The sequence below is a fragment of the Trichechus manatus genome, unplaced genomic scaffold (assembly GCF_000243295.1).
Source record: "Trichechus manatus latirostris isolate Lorelei unplaced genomic scaffold, TriManLat1.0 scaffold00088, whole genome shotgun sequence".
NCBI lineage: Eukaryota > Metazoa > Chordata > Mammalia > Sirenia > Trichechidae > Trichechus > Trichechus manatus.
In genome coordinates, this window is record NW_004444024.1 from 1,236,713 (window position 1) to 1,259,890 (window position 23,178).

Here is a 23,178-nt window from a genome sequence, read left to right on the forward strand (position 1 = left end):
CAAAGGCCCTGAGATGGGAAGGAGCTCAGTGTGTCTGAGGGACAACAGAAGGCCAATGTTACTAGAGCACAGTAAACAAGGGAGAGAGTGGATAGAGATGAAGTTAAAGAGGCAGGCAGGGTCTAGGTTATATAAGACCTTGTAGGCTCTGGGAAGGAGTTTGGATTTCATTTTTGTTTCAATGGGAAGCCAAAGGAGGATCTTAAGTAGGAGAATGACATGATTTACGTTTTAAAAAGATTCCTCTGGCTGTCATTTGGAGGAAGGGTTTAGGCAATAAGAGTAGACATCATGAAACTCATTAGGAAGCTGTGGTGATAGTCCAAGAGAGATGATGGTAGTTTGAACTGAACTAGAGTTACAGTGATGGAAACAGCAAAAAGGGGATGGATTCAAGATGTACTTTAGAGGCACAACTGACAGAACTTACTGAAGGACTTGACATGGAATATAAGAAAAAATGAGAACCTAAGTATGATTATAAGGTTTTTGACCTGAAAATGATGGTATCATTCACTGAGATGAGGAAGACCTGGGGGATGTCAATTTTTGGAGAAAACTTTTTAAAAGTATATTTTGGCCATGTTAACATTGAGACTGAGGAAAGAACAGGAACTAGGGAAGTGGAATAAGTGGATATCGATAACTCTTTTAAGGATTTTTGCCATGAAGGAATGCAGAGAAATCAGGTTGAATATGGGATCAAGGGAAGTTTTTGATTTTGTTTTGCTGATAGGAATGAGTCAATAGAGAGAAAAAAATAGACAACGTAGGAGAGACAGGGGACAACTGGAGGAGCAAAGTCCTTGAGAAAGTGAGAGAAAATAAGAGCCGGAGCTCAAATGCAGGGATTGGTCTTAGGAACTCTCTCTACTGTAGAGGAAGGAAGGCAGCTGTACAGGGGTACAGATACAGGAAGGCTGGTGGAGGTGACCATATGAAGACAAAGTAGTTCTTCTGATTACAATCTATCTTATCTATGAAGTATGAAATGAGATCATTAGCTTGGGAGTTGGGAAGGAGGGTGCTGAAGATTTGAGGAGGAGAAGGTATAAAAACTGTCTCCTTTCAGAATCAGGAAGTGATTTTACTCATGAAGTGTAGTGGGGTGGCTGGCTGTGGTGACTGTCTGGGATTTATGGTCATAAATGTGAAGTGAGTCCAGTTAGCATGGCTGTGTGATTCTTCTCCAGCAATATTCAGTGCTTCAGATACAGATATGAAGTACTTTCTAGTGGAAGGGAGGGAGATGTTAAACAGATGAATGGTTTTCAAGTGAATATATATAAAGAGAGTTGAGTTTATGTAGGGTTAGTGTTTTGTCAGGTGACAAAGAAGAGAGAAAGAAGTAACGGAGCAGTTATAACACTGGACAAGGGGAAGGAAGGGAAGAAGGAAAGAAGGAAAAAAGGAAGGAAAGATATGTTTAAAACAGAACTGGCCATTCCTCTGCTGCCCACCATGGCTCCTTCCAGTGGTGGTTAGAGGGCACTACCATCTACTCGGCGTCTAATCCAGAATCTGGACTTCATCATGATTTTTCCTTCTCTTTCACCATCTGATCCTACTCCTAAATGTTTCTGGCATCAGTCCCCTTCTCTCCTTTCCCACTGTAACTGCCTTAGTTTAGTAACTGTCACCTACACAGTTACAACAGCTTTCAAATTAAGTATTTTCACTTTCTCCAATCATGCCCCTGCTAATATTTTGTTTTTTAAAACCCTTCTTTCACGTGTAACATATATACAGAAAAGTTCAAAAAGTACATACAGGTGTAGCTCAGTGAATTTTTATTAGGGTATACACCTGCATAACAAGCACTTAGAGAAAGAAGCGGAACATTACAGCACCCCGGAAGCTCCCTCGTGCCCTCTCTGTCACTACTCACCCCTTTGAGGGTAACCATTCCCGATTTTAAGTTTAAAAATTTTTTTTTAATTGAAAAATAAGTAATACATGCTTGATCTAAAAAAAGAAAAAAAAAGACATTAAAAATGTAACTTAAAAATGTGTAAACTCAGAAAGTGACAGTGCTACCCCCAAAACTGTGGCCCCTGAATGCACTGCCAACCCACAACTGAAACCATTTCCAAAGCCCACTCCTCAGACAAAGACTCCCTTGACTTCTTACATCACTGATTATTTAGTCTATTTGTGAACTTCACATAAATGTTGGCATACAATAAGTACTCTCCTATGTCTGGCTTGTGACCAGAATGTTAAGTTTGTGAGATTTGTCAATATTGTTATACAGTACAAGAGTTTATTCATTCCCGTTTCTGTGAAATATTCCATTATGTAAATTTCTACGATTTATCCATTCAACTACTGATAAACATTTTGGAAGCTTCTAAACCATCTTACACATTAAATACAAGTCCAGTCTTGTCCCACCCCTGAATCTTGATGGTTCCTACTGGAAGATAAAGTTCAATTTCCTTAGCAGAGCTTCTGTTTACAGACCTTCATTATTGGCTCCTGCTTTCCATTCTTTTTTTTTAATTTAAATTTTATTGTGCTTTAGGTGAAGGTTTACAGCGCAAATTAGTTTGTTTTCCATTCTTGCCTTCTGACCCTTCCATACATACCTGATACATCCAGCTCTCTGAACTACCTGCAATGTATTGAATAAAGTATGCTTCTTCAACCTCCACGCCTTTGAACATGCTGTTCCCTCTGTCTTTCTCCCTCATCCACCTGGTAAACTTGTATTCATCCTTCAAGACTCAGTGCAAACACCATCTCTTCCGCCATGCTTTCCCTGCCCTCCCCAGGGATTTAAAAGGTCTTTTCTTTGTGATCCCACAGCACCCTATATACATCTCCATTAACTCAGCAGATAGCGATTCTTTGTTAAAATGTCTGATTTCCTCACTGAACTATGAGTTCCTTAAGGGCAAAGACCAGGTCTGGATCATCTTTATTTCTCTGGTGCCTAGGGTGGGGCCAGTGCCAGGAGATACTTTCAGTAAGTGATAATGAATGAAAAGACTTGCCCAGAGGTTACAGAGGATGCTGAGCTGGAAGGGGTCCTTGGGATCAGCTACCCTAGCTTTTTCATTTTATTGAGGAGAAAGGACTTGCCTAAGGTCATATTGTTTGTTGGTGACACAGCCAGAACATCTGACCCTCAGCCCAGGGCTCATTCCCCTTCTCTGCTTTGCTGGCAAGAATTAGAGTGTGAAGTTTCACAGAGGACAGACGGCCTGAGGCAAGGCTGATTTCCTCAACATCTGACAGTGCAGCCAGATGGACACACAGTGAAGTGGAACAAGAAAGGGAACCCTGAGTTTGAGGTCCTGACAATAAGTTAACAGGCTGTTAAAGGGAGGGTGTCAGCACCGCAAAGGCTCTTTGCCTCAGGCGAGGATGGTGGGGAATGTAAGGATTCATATGACCATGGCTGGTTAACACTGACAACTGGGCCATGTGCTTGCAGAGAGGGGCAAGGAAGAGCCACACAAGTAGGTAGGAAAGAGGCTAAGGGAGGCTGTGGGGAAAGTGGCATTAGGTTTCCTAAAGCCCAAGTGTTTTTGAGGTGAGGAGCATGGATGCCCAAAAAGGAAGTGGCACTACAAGGAGAAGGGAAGACAGCTGGAAAGAGATAGTTCATACTTCACATGTGGGTGAAGCCAGATACATTATGACACTGAACGTGGGTAGGCCAGGAAGCAAAGATACCACATCTCCCAAGAGAAAAGCTACAGTGGTTCTGGGTATTTATCAGCGCATCCAAAATGGGCTGAACTACGTGTGGGGCCCTGTGGCAAAGGAGACAGAGATAATCATCACACATAGTCCCTGTCCTCAATCTACCTCCCTGCTCTAGTAGGTGAGACTGGGCCCAAATTCCAGGGAACAGGGAAGACATCAGAAGGGAGGTGGCATTAGAGCTGGAAACTGACTGCTAGAAAGGATTTCACCAGATTGAGAAATGAAGTCTTAAAGGGAAATGAGAAGCAGAAAGAACTGCAAGAGTAAAGGCAGGAAGGCAGGAACAGGGGACTGGCAATTCAGTGTAGCTGCAGGATTCGTGCAACAGCGGGAAAAAGTCAGCTAGGTGAGGGTCAGACTACAGCAACTTTAAAACCAGGTTAAAAAGTTAGGATGGTTAGGATTCTTTTTTTTTTTTTTTTTTTTTTAACATATTTGTACTGAATGTTTCTGAAGTTAATAATTACAAATACTATATATAGTGACTTTTCTGTAGAAGGCACTGTACTATGACAGGCCCACTAACTAAATCTGTTCTAATCCTTCCAAAACCTTAGAATATGAGGTTAAAAAAAGAAAAAAAACAAAACAAAAAACTACCTCAGAATGGTAGCTTCTCCAGGACCACACAGCTACTACGTGTGTAGGGATGGTATTTAGATCTTGACTCCAAAGTTCATACGCTTTCCTTATAGTCTTTCTCAAATGGGATTTCTCCTTTGAACCAAATACAGAAAATCATTTGAGTAATGATTTTCTCAATTCTCTCAAGAATGGTACATAACTACTACCATTTTAGATGCCTGGAAGAGAAATTAATTCCTTGTATACAACAAATGCCTTAGGAAATTAGGGCTCAATTTTCAGGAGGAACCCTGGCTGAGAAAGGCTACCACGATTAGAGAGAGATGTTTTAGGAAGACAGACCTGGAAATGGGCTCACATCCCTTTTTTAAAAAAAAGTCCTGAAATTATTGAAATGAGTCAGTTTCAGGTCTGAGGGAGGAAGTTCCTGCAACCGTCCTTAATTTCTCCTTTTCTCAGTGGTCCTGCCTCTCTCTCCCTCCTGCCATCCCTCAAACCTTTTCTTGTGCTTTCAGTCAAGTGCTGAAGCAGAGCCTGCCTGCTCATAAGCCTTTAACACAGCCAGAAGTGGCATCTTCAAAGATAAAAACAGGCCTGTGTACCTACTTTTCTGTGAAGGTTGGAGGTAGAAGACTGGCGCCGGTTAATTCAAAACCCTTTCATAGAAATTTATCTGGCAAACTCACACTACCCTTCCTGATATGGCTTAAGCATCCCCTGCTCTGGGAAGCTTTCTGTAACTGACTTACCTAGGCAGAATCAGATGTTTCCTCCTCTGTGTCCCCAGAGCCCCTTGTTCAGCCTTCTTCCAGAGCATCTACCCAGCTGTAATTGCCTGTTTCTATATCTGTCTCCTCTGCCAGTCTGAATGTCTCTCAGGGTCAGGGATAGTTTGCCTGATCCATCTTAGCAGCCCCTGAACTCCATGGTCTCAGAGATGGCAAATGGCTGTGAGGTATAAGTGTTATTTTACAGATTAGAAAACTGAGGCTTAAAGAGGCAAAGTAACATGTCCAAGGCAAAATACAGCTAATAGCGGAGGGAGAAATAAGTAGCTTAATGGCTTGGCCCTTGAGGTGAGGAGGCTAGGGCAGAGAGAGTAAATGAGTGCTGGGTAAAAAGGCAGGTGAGAGTCATAGAGCAGAGCTCAGATTTAAATCCAGTCACACTATGCAATGGGGCCTCCTGAAGATAAGAGAAGTGACCTTTAACGGTCTGTGCTAAGCGCCTAGTCCAACACTGTAAGAGTTTAAAGGAGGAAGTATTAGAGTGGACCAGACAATCAGGAGAGGCTTCCTGAGAGAAGGAGGACTTGAAGGGTCTGAGGACTCAGATGGGAAGAGAGGTAACACGATGGCATTCTAGGCAGAGTGGGATGTGGACAGAGACAGAATTAAGAGGCCTTTAGGTGGGAGTACAGGTTCCAATTTGGGGAAGAATGGGATTATAGCTGCCAGGGTGACAGTTTGATTTCTTTTCTTTTCTTTTTTTTTAAATTTTTTTTTATTGTACTTTAGATGAAGGTTTACAGAACAAATAGTTTCTCATTAAACAGTCAGTACACATATTGTTAAGAGTTTGATTTCTTTGTACAACAAGTCATAATGAAAACTACCAATCATGAAGCAACTACCACATACCAGGGGTTTTTACAGACATTATCACTAATCCCCTCATACCATGTATTACATGTAAGAAAACAGAGGCTTAGAGGTAACAAGTTCAAGTCAAAATACAGCTAATAGGTGGTGGAGCTGGAATTCAAACCTAAGTTGACTTGACTGAAACCTGAGGTTCCCTTTCTGTTACTCCATGCTGCCTCCTAATGGGCCAGTGAACTTCCCACATTATCAGACTGATGCTGCTGCTGCCTGAATCTTCTCCCAGCTCTCAAATGAAGACTGCTGGTCAGAGGGCAAGGAAAGCTGCCTACAGGCCACTCTAGCTCTAACCCTCTAAATCCCTGTGGACTAAGCAATTTCAAGGAAAAAGGTTCTGTGTAGACCTCATGAGCATCGGCTGACCTGTGTCTAGGCCTGCGCTGGACCTCATGAAGAGCCTCCCTCTAAGCTGCTGCAGCAAAGCTGGTGCCAAGTACAAACTAAGAAAGCTGGATGGTAAGGAAGGCAGCACTCCTGCCATCCCTGAGATCCTCTGGAGAAGGTCAGCTGAGGTCAGAAGACTTAGGAAATGTTATCGGCAACAGCCCTCAGGACAAGGCAGCATGATCCTGCCTCTCGGTTGGCTGGTCACATACACAGGCAGACCAAGAGAGGCTGAGTGGGGAGGGAGGTCAGAAGTTGGCAGGCCTGCAGGCCCTGAGTGACGGCCACTTGTTCAGGTTGGGGAATGAGAAATAAGAATGGGTTAATGGTTTTGGCCCCTTATGCTGGGAGGCTAGGTCCTGGGGTGTAAATGGATGCTGGGTAAAAAGGCAGGTGGGAGAAATGTAAAGGTTGGGGCTAAGGGCATCTGTTCCAAGTCAACAAGCAGGAACCATGCCCCTGGAAAAGCTCAAAGGGCTAGCCTAGGCCTGGGGGATGAGGGCGGGGTCGGGGGGAGCTTCATAAAAGGCCCACAGCCTCTTCACTTCAAAGGTGTTCGATCTGGAAGGCTGGGGAGAAAATCTCGTTTGAAAGTGAACTCTCTATCTGTTTGGGGGTTGGGGGGAAGGGAGTAATGTAAACTACTGAACAATGGCTGGGGGTACTGACTGATTTTAAGGCATGGTAGAGAGAGGCCGCATGGTGAATGCTCCGATTCTTAGCTACAAATGTCTCGCCAGAGAGCTTTCCAAAGGATAAAGTGAGAAGTATCCTGCTTGGGGACATTTTCTAAGTCCCTGCTTTTGAGCTCCCAGAGTGAGCTCTCGCTCCGAATGCATCTGTCATCCCCAGTGCTGTCACCATATCCATGAGTAGTCCTGTCCTTCACAGTGTATGTGCCCCAGACCAAGACACATTCTGGCGCTCTGGGCAGGTCCCTTGTAGGCTAGGGGTATGGGCCAGGCCTGAGTTTTAAGCCAGTGTGGCTGAGGCTGACTGTAGGTGGCAGGATTTGGGGTTTACTGGGAAGTCCCTCCAGACGAATCACATCACAAGGGCTAGAAGAAGATCTGGGGATGTTGGGCCTGGAGAGGCAAGGCTCTGGGATTGAAAGAACTTTATTTGAAGACTGGCTTTTGAAAAAGGAGTTGGGCTGCAGATGACAGTTGACAGAAGTTACAGGGAAGAAGATCATAGGTCATTAAAAAGAAGATGTTTCAAACAGTTAGAACTGAACTAAAATGGACTGGACTACCCAGGGTCTTCCTGGGCCTATCACTGACAAATCCAAGAAAATGCCAGACAGCCAGCTGTTTCTGCTGGGATAGAGGGCAGGCAATCAAGGTGGCCTAGAGTACCTCTGAGGACCCTTCCAGCTCTCAAGTCATATTAAGAATGACCCCTCACAAGGAGGACCGTGGGGTCTAGCCCCAAGAAAGAGTTCCTAGGCCCCAAAGAAGTGGCAGCATAATAGGTGCCTGACAAGATGCTTCCCTCCCTATCCTAAGGAAAGGTTAGGGTGGGATAAGGGGAAGTGGGAGGAGTGACTGCTAGTGAGGTATCCAGTAGGGTAGCAGGTAACTCTGCACTCAACCTACAGGACCAGATCAGCCTGAGCCTGTGAAAGCACATACTGTCCCTCTAATTATAACTGATGCTCTCCAAAAGGAGGTTTTTCAGTCACTCAACAAATATTCTTTGAGGTGTGCCAAGAACTACGCTAGGTGCTGGGGACACAGGGTTGAACAAGTCAGCCATAGCTCTTGTTTTCAGGGAGCTCAGAGTCAAGTTAGGGAGAAGGCTATTGAACAAATAAAAACAACTTCAAATTGTGAAAAGTGCAATGACAGTAAAGAATAGGGTGCCATGGCTCTGAGTATGGAAGGGACCTAATTTAGACTGGGGTGGGTGTGGGGATCAAGGAGGACATCTTTGAGATCTGGGTTAGTAGGGATTTGAAGGGCTTCTCCACTGTCCCACTAGCCCTGCTCTGGAGGTCACACGGGAAAAGAGAGGACACTTTTGGTAGGGAGCAACAAACAAGAAAACTTTCTGAGCAAGGGCAGACAGGCAGGATGGTGTGGTATATCACAAACGCGCGCGCATGTGCGCGTAGGCAAAGAAGACAGACACCACAGAAGGGCAAATCACATGTGCACAGAGGGCACTCTCATGAAGTGCAGCCACTCTTGAGGCATGTTCAGCTCTGGGAAGGTCACGGGTCTGGACAAGCGTGGCATTTCCAGTGTGGAGAGGCTGCCAAATATTCTCTCCCCCTGCCATCCCCCCAGCCTCATCCAGCTGATGCTCTCACCTCCATCAAGCAGCTCCTTGACAGTGCGGTAGTCGTCGGCCAGGACTGCGTAGTGCAGAGCTGTGCAGCCCTTGAAGCTGGCACGATTGTTCAGCCGGTTGTTGAACTCATCCTCTCGAGTGACCAGGACTAGGGGGACAGCGACACAAACACTTCCATTACTAACATATGCCATGAGTTGCCAATCTCACCTTGTTTCTCTTGGCATTTTAATTTACTCACTCACTCATCTACCCACTTACCAAACATTTAACAGCACCTACTGTGTGCCTGGCCATCTCTGCTGGGCAAAAGGAGGTAAAACAGAGGCCAGTTAGTTCAATAAATATTTACTGACATCTCTTACGTGTTAGGATTTGTTCTGGGGACGTAGAAATGAATCAGATATGGTCCCTGACCTAATCTGATGAGGGAGGCGACAACAAACAGATGTTTAGAGTATTGCTTGAGATAAATGCTATGTTACAGGTATAACAGGATGATATAGGAAGCCAGAGCAGGGCTTATTTCAAATTGGGCATGAAGAGAGGATCCCAGAAGATGAGAATCTTGAAGGGTGAAGAGGAGTTATCCAGGTAGAGAGGCTGGGGTAAAATGGGGGAGTGGCACGGAAAACAGAAGGCTATTCTTAGCAGATGAGTAAGACATCTCTCTGTTCTTAAGATGTTTACAATCTAGTGAGTATTGAATTTTTATTTTTAAAGGATTTTTTAAATTTATAAAAGTAATATTTTAAATTACAGAAAAGTGCAAAGAAGAAAATAAAAGGTACCAATAATCTCAGCAACTTGAGAAATTATATATATATATAAATACAGTATTAGCATATATAGTCTACAACTTTAGAATTTACTGTATGTATAATTTTATAATCTGCTTTTTTACCCTTAAAAAATACACTGTGAATATTTTTTTTGAAAGGTATAAAGAATAAGCATTTTGTGTGGGTAAAGAACCCAAAACCCCAAGGTCACTAGTGCGAATATTCCTGACACTCTCTCTGTTGTGATAGAAAAGAACCTAAAACCAGTTCCATCACTTCTACAGGGCCCTCTGCGTTGGGTGACCACATGTCTCTGTTTACCCAGGATAGTCCTGGTCTATGTTTATTGCCCTAGAGAGTCCCAATTTAGACAATAAATTGGAAGGTTACCTTACCTCTGGGGCCTTCCCTTGGGAACTGAGATCCCACAGAACAATATCTATTCTGCTCAGGTGATGAAGTTTCTTTCTGCCTCATGATGAAGCTTCTTATCTGGCCATAAGTATGTGCCTCATGTAGAAATTGGCTAATAACTGTCTTATGCTCCTTCCTGAGTGGGTTTGTTATAGGTGGAATCTGGGTCCTGCCTATATTTATCTCTTCTCCCCAGGTATCGGGTCTCTGCAAAGGGTAGGCTCCTCTTACCTCCTACTGGATAAAGGGGTGTATTGGCCAAGAGGTGACCTTGCTTAGGTAGTCAAAAGCACCAGACACTTGGAATGGACTCTATGTGTTTTCCCGTCCTGCAAAACTAAACTATTTAAAGTCCCAAAAGCCAGAAGATTGTCGTGCCTCCTCCTCTCCCTAATACCAACAGATTTCATTTATTAACCTTCTACTCTGTGCCTGGCACAGTCACTTCCCACAATTGATCTTATTCAATTCTCATAACTACCTTACACAGTAGGTATTATTATTCCCATTTTATAGACAAGGAAACGGAAGCACTGAGGTCATACAGCTAATGAGCAGTTGAGTGAGGATTAGAATCCAGGTCTAATCTGTTTGAGCCCTCACTCTTTCTTTCTATCATTATCATGCTGTCACCCTCATTATGCAAATGAGGGAATCAGAACTGAGAGAAAGGAACCCAGTGCAAAAAGTTCTGGTCCCAGCCTTGGCTGTTATCCCTTCTTCTTTCCCTGTTTAGGTGAAGGTGCAAGCACAGATCCTATGGAACTTGCCCTTAATAGAGAACGGCCTGCAGTTTGTAGCTAGCACTCGGATACACTAGGCTGGGTGGAAGCATTTCAAATGTTTGGCAAAAGTGAATTTGGTGGAGTGTGTAGCTGGAGAACAGACCACACTCTCTTGGACTACAGAGTCAGTAGCCCATCAGCTCTTCTACTCCAGACAGGGACTCTCCAGAATGATGATTGGTCCCCTCCCCCCCGGGTATTATCTGACCTTTCTTGGGGCAGGGAGAACAGGAAGTAAGAGGGCTTCTGAGCAGCTAACAAAAAAATCTCGTGTGCAATGGTGTCTACATTTTTCCCATAAGAGAGCTTCTTAGGACTTAACTCAGGGATTACTCTTAGTCACAAATAGTCTTATCAAATCATGCTCGGTGATCTTGTTTCCAGCCCACTGCAGACTAGAAGGGATTAAGAACACTGGGGAGAAGGCTTTATAATCAAACAGATTGATTATAATCAAGTGCTGGCCTGGCAGGGAGGAAAAAGAACAGCACAATGAAAAGCTGAAACAGGAATTCAGAGTACAGCACCTCAAAAGCCCCTAAGAGCATCACTGAATTGCCACATAGGACATTAACTGCTGGGTATAATGATGAACCTGAGGAAAAGTGATATCTGGCCCAAGAAAGCAGGAAGGATGTAATTCATTTTACAAAGAAAACACATCATTCATTCAACAAACAACATTTAATGAGCACGAATACATGGTAGTAGCTTCTAGGGGTATATAACGAATAAGACACAGTTCCTGACTTTAAGAAGTTAACAGTCTAAGAATCAAGATCACTGAACAGACAAACTATAATATAGTTTCACAAGTGTGATGATAGAAATATACACAAGGTGCTTACCATGAAAAGCAGATGAACATAGTTAGCTGGGGCTATTTAGTTCAGGGGCAAACATCAGTGGAGTGCCAGCATTGCAGCCCTAGCCACTGAAAAATGTCCAAGAGGAGGGCCCCCACTCACCTCTGAAGTCTCATATCTCACCATCCCCTTTCTTGATTCTGAGATTTTGTAAATACCACTCCACTGCCAGGTAGATTTTCCCCTTTCCCACACCTTCAGTTGGCTAACTCCAATTCATTTTTAGGCCTCTTATTAGAAGTCACTTCCTTTAGGGTTCTGAGAGAAGTCACTTCCTCTAGTGTGAGGTAGTTATTGCTCTTAAGAACTCCTCTGGCACCTTAGGTATCCTTCAATTACAATATTTATTACATTCTAGTGCAATCACCCATTTACTTGACTATGTTCTCCACCAGACCAAAAGCTCAATGAGGACAGGAAGTGTGATTCTCTTCTTCAGTTGTATCTCCAGTGCTCAGCATAGTATCTGGCCATAAGTATGTGCTGGACAAATATTTGTTGAATCAACAAATATATACATACATACATATGGCCCTGATATTATTTTTGTTTTTGGAATAATAACAACAGTAGTAGTAATAATAATAATACCACCACCCAACATGTATTTAGTGGAGGCAGTAGAGTGTGGCTGTTGAATAAGTGAGCTTTGGAGCCAGATCACTTGTGTCTGAATCCCACATTTGAATTTACTTACTGTGTAATCTTAAATTACCTAACTTCTCTGTGCCAAGTTTTGTTATCTATAAATGTAGATACTAACAGTACTCCTTCATGGATGTTATAAGGATTAAACAAGACACTATGCGTAAAGGGGCTTGGAAGAGTGCCTGCCATACAGTACCTCCCAATAAATTTCAGCTATTATTACTACTGTCTAGTCTTAACGCTTCCAAAAGTGTATTCTCTGTGAGAAAAGGTTTCATTTGGGGAATGCTGCAGACACTTTTCTCCTCAAAAAAGCACAGTGAGCATGAAGATGTAAAAAGTTCTGAGTTAGAACCATCTTCTTAATTTGGTGTCACTCAGGAGGTTCCCAACTTGTTTGACCCCCTTTTTTCACCTAACCCTTGTTAAAATCCTACAGTACTGGTGTTCCACAGAACGCTCTTTGCAACTGAATAGTGCATTATAACCTATAAAGCATTTTCATTTACTTATTTATTTTAGTATAACCCTGTGAGGTATATGTTTAGAAGGATGACCCAACTAGTTAGTGGTAGAACTGGGACCCAGCTCAGTTCAGCTGGGACCATTTTCCTGGTCCTATCATCAAGCTCTTTCCCTCACATTACTCAGTTTTAGGAGCCTTATTCCAGAAGATCTTGCTGGAGCCCCTGGCTCTTTGGATCTCATACTTTTCCCTACCCAAAAAGTGGCCAAAGGTGGAAAGAAGGTGGGGGAGAGAGGCGTAGCACGCGACCTCCCGCACACACACGTACTTACCCCACCCTCACTAAAGAAGAGTAAGCAAATCCAGGGAAGCTAAAGTGACTCATCTAAAATCGTCTCACCAGCTGGCCACCAAGGTGGTCTTTTCAGGCCCCAGGTTTACAGCTGGTGCTCAGCCAGTGAACTGTCCCCTTCCCAAAAAAGACATCTACAGGCCTATCTCCAGCACAGGGTGAGAAGGGCTCAGGATCCTGCCATCCCTTCAAGCCAGCCATTCCTGTCTCTTCGGTCAGTCGGTCTTACATCCCTCTGACCACAGGGAACATGACAAAGTATCACTTTGGCATCCTTCTGCTCCAACTCTTTTTTTTTTTTTTTTAATTATGGTAAATATGTATGTAATACCACCTCAGCCTTTTTTTTTTTTTAATGTTGTACTTTAAGTGAAAGTTTACAATTCAAGTTAGTCTCTCATATAAAAATTTATACATACATTGTTATGTGACCCTAGTTGCTCTCCCTATACTGTGACAGCACACTCCTCCTTTCCACCCTGGATTTCCTGTGTCCATTCAACCAGCTCCTGACCCTCTCTGTCTTCTCATCTCGCCTCTGGACAGGACTGCCCAGTTAGTCTCACGTATCTATTTGAGCTAAGAAGCACACTCTTCACGAGTATCATTTTATGTCCCACAGTCCAGTCTAATCTTTGAAGAGTTGGCCTTGGGAATGGCTTTAGTTTTGGGCTAACAGAGAGTACGGGGGTCATGTCTTCTGGGGTCCCTCCAGTCTCAATTAAACCATTAAGTCTGGTATTTTTACTAGAATTTGAGTTTTGCACCTCACTCTTCTCCTGCTCTGTCAGGGACTCTCTGTTGTGTTCCCTGCCAGGGTGGTCGCTGGTGGTAGCTGGGCACCACCTGTTTCTTCTGGTCTTGGGCTGATGGAGTCTCTGGTTTATGTGGCCCTTTCTGTCTCTCGGGCTAATACTTTCCTTGTGTCTTTGGTGTTATTCATTCTCCTTTGCCACCTTAGCCTTTTGATGCTGAAAAATCTATGTGTGGGTGCTGTGGCCAGGGTCAGTCTGGGAGCTTTTGGCAGATGTGTGCCAGATGTATATGCTGCAGGATTCCCTGGCCTCATCAGTGCTGAGAAGTTAGCAGAGGTAGTAGTCCCTCAAGCCCTTCATGCAGCCCTGGCCACTCACCAGCAATGCTTAAACTGCACAAATATACTGTCTCCCATGATGAGAAACAGTTATTTAAGGTAAAGAGTGATTTAGAGTAAAGGAGTCAAACAGACCTAAGTCTTAGCTCTGCCATTTACTAAGTTCTTCTGTCTGTAAAATGGGTATAAGAAGTAACGATTTGAGGAATACTGACTATTTAAATACTTTAAGAATCAAATCTGCTAACAGGTTTTTAAACATTACCATGAACATTTACTGATGCTGGCTTTCTCCCTTGTGTCAGGCACTAGGGACACAGACAAATCACACATGGCTCCTTCCTCACATTGCTAAGTCTACTGGGGAAGATTGTGAAAAAAGGTTTAAGAGGTAAGACGGGTGGTTTCCAGATAACAAGTGCTTTATTTACCACATGTGCAGGGTAAAGGTAACTCTAGCTCCGAATCCCTCTTCCTCAGGCTCAGCCTCCACACTCCACTTCTAGGAGCTTGTACCATCTAACGTTATAAATGTCTAGCAATGCCCGTGCCTTTCAAAATGTGAGCATGCCTCCATGAGAGGAAACCTCTACAGTTAATATGATAAACACAATAATCCCTTATATTTGTACAGAATTTTACAGTTTACAGAGCACTGCAATGCAACTGTTCCCTCACCCTCATAACAACCCACATATAGACTGGCCAAATACTATTACCCCTATAGAACGGATGAGGGAACAGAAGCTTAAAGATGTTAAGTGGCCTGTCCAACTTGCACTGCTCGTCAGTGATGAACTAGGACTAGACCCTGAGCCTGTCTGGCTCCAAGGCCTATGCTCCATCCACCATACTGCACAGCCTCTGCCAATGCCCACTGGCTCGAGCCTCATACTACCCAGGGTCAGCTGACTGACTTGGAGCTCAGTGCTTAAGCTAACTTCTTATCAAGAGTCCCTAGGATGAAGCCTCTGGACTCTCAGCAATTTCCCATCCTCAAAGCAAGTTAAGACAAATAGATGTAACCAGGCTTCACTAGCACTACAGTAGGAGGAGCCTTGGTGGTGCAGTGGTCAAGTGTTTGGCTGCTAACCAAAAGGACGGCGGTCCGAATCCACCAGCCGCACCACGGGAGAAAGATGTGGCAGTCTGCTCCTGAAAAGATTTACAGCCTTGGAAACCCTATGGGGCAGTTCTACTCTGTCCTATAGGGTCACTATGAGTAGGAATTCGACTTGATGGCAATGGGTTTTGAGTTTAGCACTAGAGTTAGAGTCCCTAGGTGGCACGAATGGTTAAGGTTGGCAGTTCAAACCAAGCCAGTGATGCCTCAAAAGTAAGGTGTGACAATCTGCTTCCAAAGGTCACAGCCTTGGAAACCCTACGGAGCAGTTCTACTCTGCACACATGGGATCGCCATGAGTCAGAGTCAACTTGATGGCAACCAATAACAGTTGGAATCAGAGCACTTGCCCCTCAAGCCACTGCTCAGGAGCCCCACCTACAATGAGGTAGTGTTAGGGGGGTGGTTATCTAAAACCTACCAGAGAGGACTTTGACTTCCCAACTTGGAGAAGTGATGTCATTTCATCATTTTCATCTTTTCCACCACCACTCAAATCAGAAAAAGTATGGGGAGCGTCAGCAAAAAGTGAATTCAAAGTAATTTTCTTTTGGGAATTCATAATACTCGAGATAAATGGAATCTTTTCTGGTAGGTGTTTTATATATATCATCTCATCAAATCCTCACTATAACCTGAGAGACAGCTATCCTACTACCAGGATCAGTAGGTTGCCTCCTCACCTTCTGCGGGAGCTGTCAGCTCTGCCTCTTGCACATATCTTCAGCCAGGGGAATGGACAAGAGGGAGACTCCCTGTGCTGGGTCAACATGAGACCATCCCTGGAGAGGGCAAGTCCATTCATTTTCTTCCATAGCCTCCACAGCCTTTGTCCTCTCCAAATCCTACCTGTTCTTTAAAGCCCAATTAAAGTCTTCCTTATCTAGGAAGTCCTATCCTCGCAACTCTACTGGGAATGCCTGTTAACACTGATTGTGTGTACATATTTAGCAGTTAATTATTTACTGTCTTCCAACACCGCTTGTAATACTTTTTTTGTGTTGGATTTTTGTCCTCTGCTCTGACTTCCCGTTGAGATCCTAGGATCCTCATGGATGACGGTACGAATTCATAATATTTTCTGTATTTCATACAGCATCTCTTCAGTATTCCATGTAGCAGCAGGAAATAAACCTTTTTTCATCCACCCACATACCCATGAGCACACCATTACTGAGCATCTACAGTACCATGCAGGTGCAATGAGAGAGATACACACGCACAGGGGCCCAGAGGGAGCATGGGTAATCTGGCTTGGAGAAGAATCTCCCAGAAGGGTCCTGAGGATGAGGGAGGGCTTGCCAGGTAGAAGAAGGGCTTTCCAGGAGAAGAAATGGCATTTGCAAAGCCCAGGGAGTGAAAGACTGCACTATCTGTCCATTTAAGATACTGTGAGTACTGCAGTGAGCCAGGAATGCAGAGTGAAGGAGGGTGGAACAGTGGGCAGAGATGAGGTTGGCTAGGTAGGCAGAGGCCTGATTCTGAGAAGGGTTTTGGACTTTATTCCAAAAGCTATGAGCACCCAGTGGTTTTTGTATGAATTAAGCAGTATGGGGAACAAGAACAATGGACAAAAAGACAAGATAAATGGGTTAAAAGATGGCTCTTTCATTAACCTGATATCTCTCTACCCCTCTGTGCCTCAAATTCTCTATTTGAAAAGTTAAGGAGTTTTTCTACATTCTCTACATTTTCTACATTCCTGAACTTTAGTAGGAACAGAATTATTTGGGGAACTTGTTTTAAAAATGTTGATTCTTGGGCCCTCACTTCAGCAATTCAGTAGGCAGGGCCTGGGAATGTTCATTTTAAAAGCCCACTTCATTGGTCCTCAGAGAACACTCTGAGGAGCACTAGACTAGATGATCTCTGAAGGTCCCTCCCACGCTAATGTTCTTGAGAAGAACACAAGATAGACGCAATGCTGGCCAAACCCATCCCACCTCCATCTGCACTGTCCAGGGAAGCCAAGGATGCCTGGGCACCAGAAGTAGTCTTTGTAGGCTCCAAGTTGAGAAAGTTAGAACAAAGCCCCTAGGGCACCACCCTTGGGATAAGACCCCTCGATACTCCAGCCATACCCTCCCCCTGCAAAAAAAATCCCAGTTGGAGGGTCTTTCTACACTATATACTCTATCTTCTCATTCATACAACCAAACATTTATTAAGTACTGCCCATGGGCTTGGCCATGGGAATGGAAAACAGGCCCTGCCCTCAAGAGCTTGTCAATGTTACAAATGACATAAAATTTTTTTTCTACCTTTTACAGAGTATCTCTGAAAGAAACAGTTCAGAATTTGGACTCTGAGAGACCTGGATTCTAATTCTGGCTCGGCTAAGTGATTGGAAAATTACTTCATCTCTCTGGGCTGCAAATTTCTCATAGGTAAAATGGAGACACTGATACCTATTAATTGGATTGCTGTAAGGATTAATGATGATGCAGATAGTAAGGGACACAGGAAATGACTGGCACTTCGAAAATGGCACTTTTTACATTAACACGTCCTTCTCTTGTCTTAGAACCCAGCAACACATCCACATTCCTCTGTTTGACTTTCAGAGGCTTCTCCTAGTTAATCTCTCCAAACAGACTTCCCACTCCTCCCTTCCCTGCTCCCTTCCAGCTGGTCAAGGTCCCCATAAGAAGGCCCTGGTGATCCTCATTATGACTCTTCAGTGGGCAGCATGGTGTATTAGAAAGAGCATGGAGGCTGGAGTTAGTCAGACCGGGAAGCAAAACTTGCTAACTATGATTTTGATCAAAATACTTAACATCTCTGAGGTTCAGTTTTTTCTTCTGCAAAAAAGGGACAATATCACCTCACAAGATTCAACAGAAAACCCAATTAAAAAATGAACACAGGATTTGAATAGCTATTTCTTCAAAGAAGATACACGAATGGCCAATGATCATATGAAAAGATGCTCAACATCATTAGCCATCAGAGAATTGCAAATCAAAACCACAATGAGATACCACTTCACACCCACTAGAACAGCTAAAGTAAAAATACAGACAATAACAAGTGTTGGTGGGGATGTGGAGAAACTGGAACCCCCATACATTACTGGTAGAATGTAAAATGGTGCAGCAGCTTTGGAAAACAATCTGGCAGTTTCTCAAAAGGTTAAAGTTACCATTAAAAAAAACAAAAACAAAAAAACAAACCCATTGTTGTCGAGTCAATTCCGACTCATAGCAACTCTAAATGACAGAGTAGAACTGCCCCATAGGGTTTCCAAGGAGCGCCTGGTGGATTCCAACTGCCGATGTTTTGGTTAGCAGCCATAGTTCTTAACCACTATGCCACCAGGGTTTCCAAAGTTACTTTATGACCCAGTAATTCTGCTCCTACGAATATACCCAAGAGAAATTAAAACATAAGTTCACAGAAAAACTTGTACATCAATGTTCATAACAGCATTATTCGTAACAGCCAAAAAGGGAAACAACTCAAATGTCCATCAACTGATGAATGGATAAATATAATGTGGTATAGCCATATAATGGAATACTATTCAGCCATAAAATGGAATGAAGTACTGATAATGCTAAAACATAGATAAAACATTATGCCAAGTGAAAGAAACCAGTCGCAAAAGACCACATATTGTAAGATTCCATTTATAGGAAATATTCAGAATAGGCAAATCTATGGAGACAGACCACCACCCCATCTGTCAGTTTGTTGTACTGTGGTAGCTTGCATGTTGCTATGTTGGAAACTATGCCACCAGTATTTCAAGTACGAGCAGGGTCACCCATGGTGGACAGGTTTCAGTGACATGGTGGACAGGTTTCAGTGAAGCTTCCAGGCTAAGACGGACTAGGAAGAAAAGCCTGGTGATCTACTTATAAAAATTAGCCAGTGAAAACCTTATGGTTAACTAGTAAAAAATGTCTGCCTTGAGTATTATCCTCTTTCGAGAACTATCTATATGGGATCAAACTGACAACAGCAACTTGAAAGATGAGATAGGAACTTTAGCGGACAGTGAATATATGTTAACGGCACAGGGAACAACTCAGAAAAGGAGGGTGAGAATGGTTACACAGCTCGAAGAATTAATCAATGTCACTAAATGGTACATGTAGAAACTGTTGAATTGGTGTATGTTTTGCTGTGTATATTCTTAACAACAAAATAAATAAAATTATATGTACATATATGTGTATGTATACCTATCACAACAGAATACAGGTAGTCCCCAACTTATGACGGTGTTCTGTCCTGATGACTCATCATAAGTTTGTTCTGATGTAAGTTGAATACCTCATTTTTTTTTTTTTTTTTTAGTTTTCATTACTATTGCCTTTTATTATCAATATCTCTATAAACTGGATCTTCATTTGTCTTTGGGGTTGAAAACATTACATATAAACTTACAGATATATTTTAATACATACATACTGTGGTGCCATGAATTACTTAATATGGTCTTTCTAGCCACAGTCTTGTAACTCCCACCAAATGACTGGGTGGGACCATGCAAATGAGGTGCTTGTGGCCCACCAAGGAGACTGGATAGCTTGCTAATAAAGTAAATAAGGTATGTGGCACCCTTGTGAGGGTAGGCCACGCAAATAAGGTACAGGGAACCCTAACGAGGGGATTGGTCGGTTTTGTCATCCTGCTAGCTTAAAAGAGTAGTCAATCCCAGAGCAGAAGGGGACCTACTACCACCAAAAAGAATAGCTAGGAGTGGAGCATGACCATTGGACCTGGGATCCCTGCACTAAGACCAACTAGACCCACAGGACAGAGAGAGAGAAAGACAGCTGTAACACCAGAGATAGCGAGAGACGGCAAGAAGCAGTGGCAGAGACATGGTGGCAGCAGAGGTAGCTGAATCAGGATACCAGCAGGGGACAGCGTGGTGGGCTTCCTGGTCCATGGAGCAAGGTGGTTACAGTGGGTGTGCTGACCCAGGGAGCAAGAGAGCTGAGCGCCTTCGAGCAGGAGGCTTCTGGGTGGAGTGAGGTGCCTCCGGGTACTTGGCGGCAGAGCTAGGCTCACTGACCCATGGAGTGAGAGAGCTGAGTGCCTTTGGGCCAAGGCTTACTGGTACAGTGGGGTGCCTCCAGGTATTTATCAGCAGAGCTAAAAGAGCTTTGTAATATTTGTCCGAGCAGGGCAGAGGTCACTGGGCCAGAGAGAGGCGTACCTGTGGGTACAGCTGAGAAGAGGCTGTCCTGATCAAAGAACTGTATCCTGAGTGTTCCTGAACGTGAATTGTAACCTGTTACTTCCCTAATAAACCCAATAATCACGAGTATTGTCTGTGAGTTCTGCGTGGTGACTGCAACAGATTATTGAACCCAGCAGAGAAGTAGACAGTGCTGTGGGAGGGATGGTTGGTGTCAGAACTGGTAAAAAGGTTGGAGGGTGGAGGCATGTCTGACCTCCACCTCATAGGAATCAGTCTTGGGCTGTTGATCTTGATTCTCCTTCCTACTTGTGATTAGAGGAGGTCAAACGAGCCCACCCTGCTATTTTTCACGTACATACATTAAAAAAAACACACAAATCATAAAAATTTATTCCGATGATGAAGAAAAGTTGGATGACATTGGCATTTTGTCAGTTGTGGTAATAATCCCACTTGTGGAAGGTTCTAGATCATTTGGATTACCCCTGGGAATGGGGACAGCGTTTCTAGTTAGAAAATTAGTAACAGCTGTCTGTATGGCCCTTTTCTTTCCTCCTTCATATATTTCACAGTAATATCTCACTGCTTCCTGAATCTGCCTATCAACTTCAGCAAAGCAATCACCGTTTGGGTCCATGTTTTCAAGCAACTAAAGCCCCTGATTTAGTTTAGAAAAAAACTCCAGCTAATCGTTTTACTATAAAAAATTTTGACAACTTCTCTCCTTCTACTTCCTCATTATTCTTCTTCTTTCCTCTTCAAAATCCATTAAGTCCTGATCTGTCAATTCCCCTTCTTCGTGATCTATGAGCTGTTCCACATTGGCGATATCAAGTTCTAAATTCAGTATTCTCGCCATATGAACGATTTTTCCACTAATCTCTGCCATCATATTATCCTGATCAAATGCTTAGAGCATGTTCACGTAACTCAGCAATTTTTTCCATTTCTCCTGCCTGCACCTTCCTCCCAGGAAGATGTACTAACAATAAGATGTACAAAACAACAACGAAAAACAACAATGGACGGTCATAAGTGTGGTTTGTCATAACTCAAATATGTTGTAAGTCAGGGACTATATGAATTGTCTGATATGTTACTGGAAGATGAGGCCCCTAGGCTGAAAGGCACCACACAATAGTAACAACAATGGTCAAATGTACCAATGATCATGAAGATGGTACAGAACCGGGCAACTTTTCATTCTGTTAAACATAAGGTAGCCATGAGTTGGAGCTGACTCAAAAGCAACTAACAACAACCTGGAGACAGAAAGTAGATTAGTGGTTGCCCAGGGATGATGGAAGGAGTGCTGGCAGTGCAATGGTTAAGAGCTTGGCTGCTAAGGGAAAGGTTGGCAGTTTGAACCCACTCAGCTGCTCCACGGGAGAAAAGACTTGGCGCAAAGATTACAGTCTAGAAAACCCTATGAGGCAGTTCTACTCTGTCACATGGGGTTGCTATGATGACACCTAACAAAAACAAGGGCTAGTGGGGTTGAGGGGAAATGAGGAGTGACTGGTAATGGGTATAGGGTTTCTTTTTACGGTGATGAAACATTCTAAAATTGTCTGTGGTAGTGGTTGTACAAGTCTGTGAATATATTAAAAACCACTGAATTGTACACTTTAAATGGGTGAATTGTATGATGTGTGAATTAAATCTCAATAAAGCTGTTAAAAAATACATGTAAGGAGCTGAGCATATTGCCTGGCATATAGTAAGGACCCAATAAATGGCAGTAATAAATTTATTATTACTGTGCCCTCTCTTTTCCTGCTGCCACCCTACATCTGGCCAGAACCACCTCTAACACTAGTACCATAGACTGTCAGGCTCACTGAGGCAGGGGGGCACTTTACACTTTGTGAAGGGTCACAGGTGAGTCCTGAAGGCTAATATCCCAGGACTAACAGTCTTCTTCCATTAGTCAGATAACTAAATACATAACTCTTAGAATACCAAGAAACTAATGACTGCTACTTATTGAGCACTTACTATGTGCCAGGTTCTATGCTAGGAACTTTACAACAATTTTCCTCATAAGAACCATATGCTGGTATTATTATTCCTACTTAATAAACAAAGAAGCTGAGACTTAGAGGGATTATATAACTTGTTTAAGGTCACATCAGTAGTCAATGACCGAGCTGGTATGTTCAACTCTGAGGCTTGTATTCTTTTCTTTGTGTGATCACATGGCTTCATTATTCTTTCCTTTTACTTATCTAAGCTTTACCCATCCTTTACAACTCAAGCAGCCTGATTTTCACTGGTCTCCCTTTCCTCTACCCCAAATTAGTTAGCATTTTTAGTTAGCATTTTTAAAATACTCTTGAACACTGCAGATACTCAATAAATATTTCTTCCATGTTTCCCAAGCAGAAAAAAGGTTCTTGAAGGACAGAGACGGTGCCTTATATTTCTCTTTATTCTTCATACAGAGAAGGCACTCATGGTCATGTGGGCTGGCCTGTGGCTGGAGGACCAGACCCCGCTTGAAAATGGTTCTCAAGACACCATGCTCTTTGCCCACTGACTAGATGGATTCTCAAGAACAGGACCCTGCTCACCTCATTATCACCCTATTGTAGCACAGCATGGAAGCTGGCACACAGCAGGAGCTCAGAAAAGGTTCGATCAGTCAAAGAAAAGACTGAGTCAGCACTTACTCTGTTAGAGAAACATCAAGGAAAGCTTTCCCATAGGGCCCCAAGTCCATCTTCTCTCAACCCCACGTAAGGGGAAAGGGAGACCAGGAAGGCTGGCCTGGAACTTTAAGAAGACAGGCCATTGACCCTGCCAGTGGTATAAGACAGTCAGTGTGGCAACATCTCTGGCCCAGGACCCCGGTG

General features: G+C 43.4%; 1 protein-coding gene across 2 annotated transcripts in view; it reads right to left on the reverse strand.

Annotated features, from left to right (window-relative positions):
• The window catches only part of CLPB (ClpB family mitochondrial disaggregase), a 166,808-nt gene that overhangs the window by 78,191 nt on the left and 65,439 nt on the right, over positions 1–23,178 (reverse strand). For both annotated transcript variants that reach the window (XM_023736533.1, XM_004381939.2), the window contains exon 5: positions 8,659–8,787. In XM_023736533.1, coding sequence (XP_023592301.1) covers positions 8,659–8,787 — 129 coding nt within the window. The remainder of the gene's footprint in view (positions 1–8,658; positions 8,788–23,178) is intronic.